A 2,145-nucleotide genomic window follows, 5' to 3' on the forward strand; every position below is an offset into this window, starting at 1 on the left:
AGGGACTAACAGTGTAACACTCTGGATACTTAAGGAATGTTGACTCCTGATCCAAGCTTACTCACCTCCCTACCTTTTCTCATTATTTCCTTATCCTGTCCACCTGTAAGCCCAACCCCAAATGGTAAATAACCATTCTTTACAACACTTTGTACTATTCCTATGGTGCTTATTACGTTGTTTTGAATACTAAATGAATATGTAGCTTTTTTACAACATTTAGGACATAACAACCACTGAGTAAATATTAACTATTATATTACTATTATAGTTTTTTTAAAAAAATAATTTTGTAAGTTCCTTTAGGGCAGAACTATGCCGTAATTTTTGGTTTCATTTTACAGTGCCTGTAAAGCACAATGGCAAAGGTAGAACTCCAAATAAGAATTGTGCTAAGGACCTCACTCCCACCCCCTAAAGCCTATTCCTTTCAAAGCCTATTCTCAAAGCCCTGAGAGATAGAGGTTCCGCAGGTGTGGAAAGCCAAACACTAAGTAATCACACAACAGGGCGGTGAAAGCCTCATCTCCCAGTTTTTTATTCATTCAAGACAGAGCCAACCCCTGAAGCAACAGATACACGCGCATGCCTGTTTAGGGGAGCCTGGAGCACCCAACCTGGGGTCGGCGGGAGCAGGCGGAACCTTCGTCCTCAGCTCCACGTTTCTCGCGACTCCGCTCATATAGCTACACTACCAAATAGACGGCCCCCTTCCCCCTACCCCCATTGGCCTATCCCGACGACGGGTTCCGGAGTATTGAACTACTCAAGTCAACGAAGCGATTAACAGACACCCTAATAACTGAAGGCAGTTTCTCCAAGCAGCGTCCCCACAGCGAGACCCCACAAGTTCCCTGTAGGGGAGGGCGTCCGAGGTAGGACGACCGAGACCTCCCCTACCGGCGCTGAGCAGGCCCAACCGAGTGCCGCGCCGCAGACGCGCACGCCGCCCGCGCGCACGGCGCCCCGCCCCCGGCGGCCCCTCGCCAGCCGAGCGCCGCGCCTCTCCCACACCCTGGCGCGCTTCCTCTGCACCTCGGCGCCGTTGGAGGGTCCCCGGGCGACCCCGAGGGCACTGTTAGGCAGAAGGAAGCCCGAGGAGACCCGGTGAACTGGGCAGAGCAGCAGAGGGTAGCAGAGCCTGCCCTGCACGCTCAAGGAGTAGAAGTGGGCGGGAGGCAGAGTTACGCGAGAGCGCGTGGAGTGAGCGAGCTCGGGTCCCACTTGAGCTCGGGCTCAGGACCCAGACAGGTCGGCCAGGGCCCCAAGCCGTCGTTACACCCAATATAAGGAGGACAGACCTGACTCAGACCGAGCAAGGAGACATGGCCTCACCATTCCTGCCTGCGGGGGCCACCACAGGCGACAGCGGTGGGGAGCTGAGCTCAGAGGATGACTCCTGTGATGTGGAATCCCCCCATAGCCCTGAGACCGAGGAGTCCAGGAGCCTGACGGAACTGTTTGAGAAAGCTGCCGCGCACCTCCAGGGCCTGATTCAGGTGGCCAGCCGGGAGCAGCTCTTGTACCTGTATGCCAGGTACAAACAGGTAAAGTGGCAGGGAGGGGGTGGATGTAGGAGAAAGACATCCGACCTCCAAAACCTGATAGCAAACATGTATGGTTAATGGCTAGGTGTAATGACGTTTGTGTATGTGTGTTTTGTTTTGTTTTTGGATCATCTGCTGGGGATTAGCATCATTCTGGACGTGGAAAAGATCCGTCTGCTATCCTAGAAGTGATAGTTATTTAGCTGGACACTGAATGACAGTTTTTCTGTGTCTTCTCCGACATACTCAATGCACTTCACTAGCCTGCTAAACCTTTACAAAATGAGGATAAGATTTATCATTCATTTACTCTTATCAAAGGGCCATATGGAAGTAAATATGGTAATATTAATACAAATATTTTTAGATCCAAGAGAATAATATGATTGTAATAGATAAGATGATGCAATACAAAATACAGTATTACCACTTTTATTATTGTGATTTTTTTTAAACCCTAAATATCTTTGATTATGTTGTGGTTGAATATATTCCTGTTGGTTCAATACAATCATAAAAATTTTAGAGCTACTAAACACCAGATGAAATAATCCTCTTCTTTTACGGATAAAGGAAACCGAAGCCCAAAGAGTAGGCA

The 2,145-nt window shown here is 49.2% G+C and overlaps 1 protein-coding gene across 1 annotated transcript in view; it reads left to right on the forward strand.

Annotated features, from left to right (window-relative positions):
• The first annotated feature begins 1,003 nt into the window (after positions 1-1,003).
• ACBD6 (acyl-CoA binding domain containing 6) overlaps positions 1,004-2,145 on the forward strand; it is a 198,367-nt gene continuing 197,225 nt past the window's right edge. Inside the window, exon 1 of the mRNA XM_012649666.1 lies at positions 1,004-1,547. Within this exon, the coding sequence (XP_012505120.1) occupies positions 1,326-1,547 (222 nt within the window). The 5' untranslated portion in view covers positions 1,004-1,325. The remainder of the gene's footprint in view (positions 1,548-2,145) is intronic.

Source organism: Propithecus coquereli, unplaced genomic scaffold, assembly GCF_000956105.1.
Source record: "Propithecus coquereli isolate 6110/MARCELLA unplaced genomic scaffold, Pcoq_1.0 Scaffold300, whole genome shotgun sequence".
In the NCBI taxonomy this organism is placed as follows: Eukaryota; Metazoa; Chordata; class Mammalia; order Primates; family Indriidae; genus Propithecus; species Propithecus coquereli.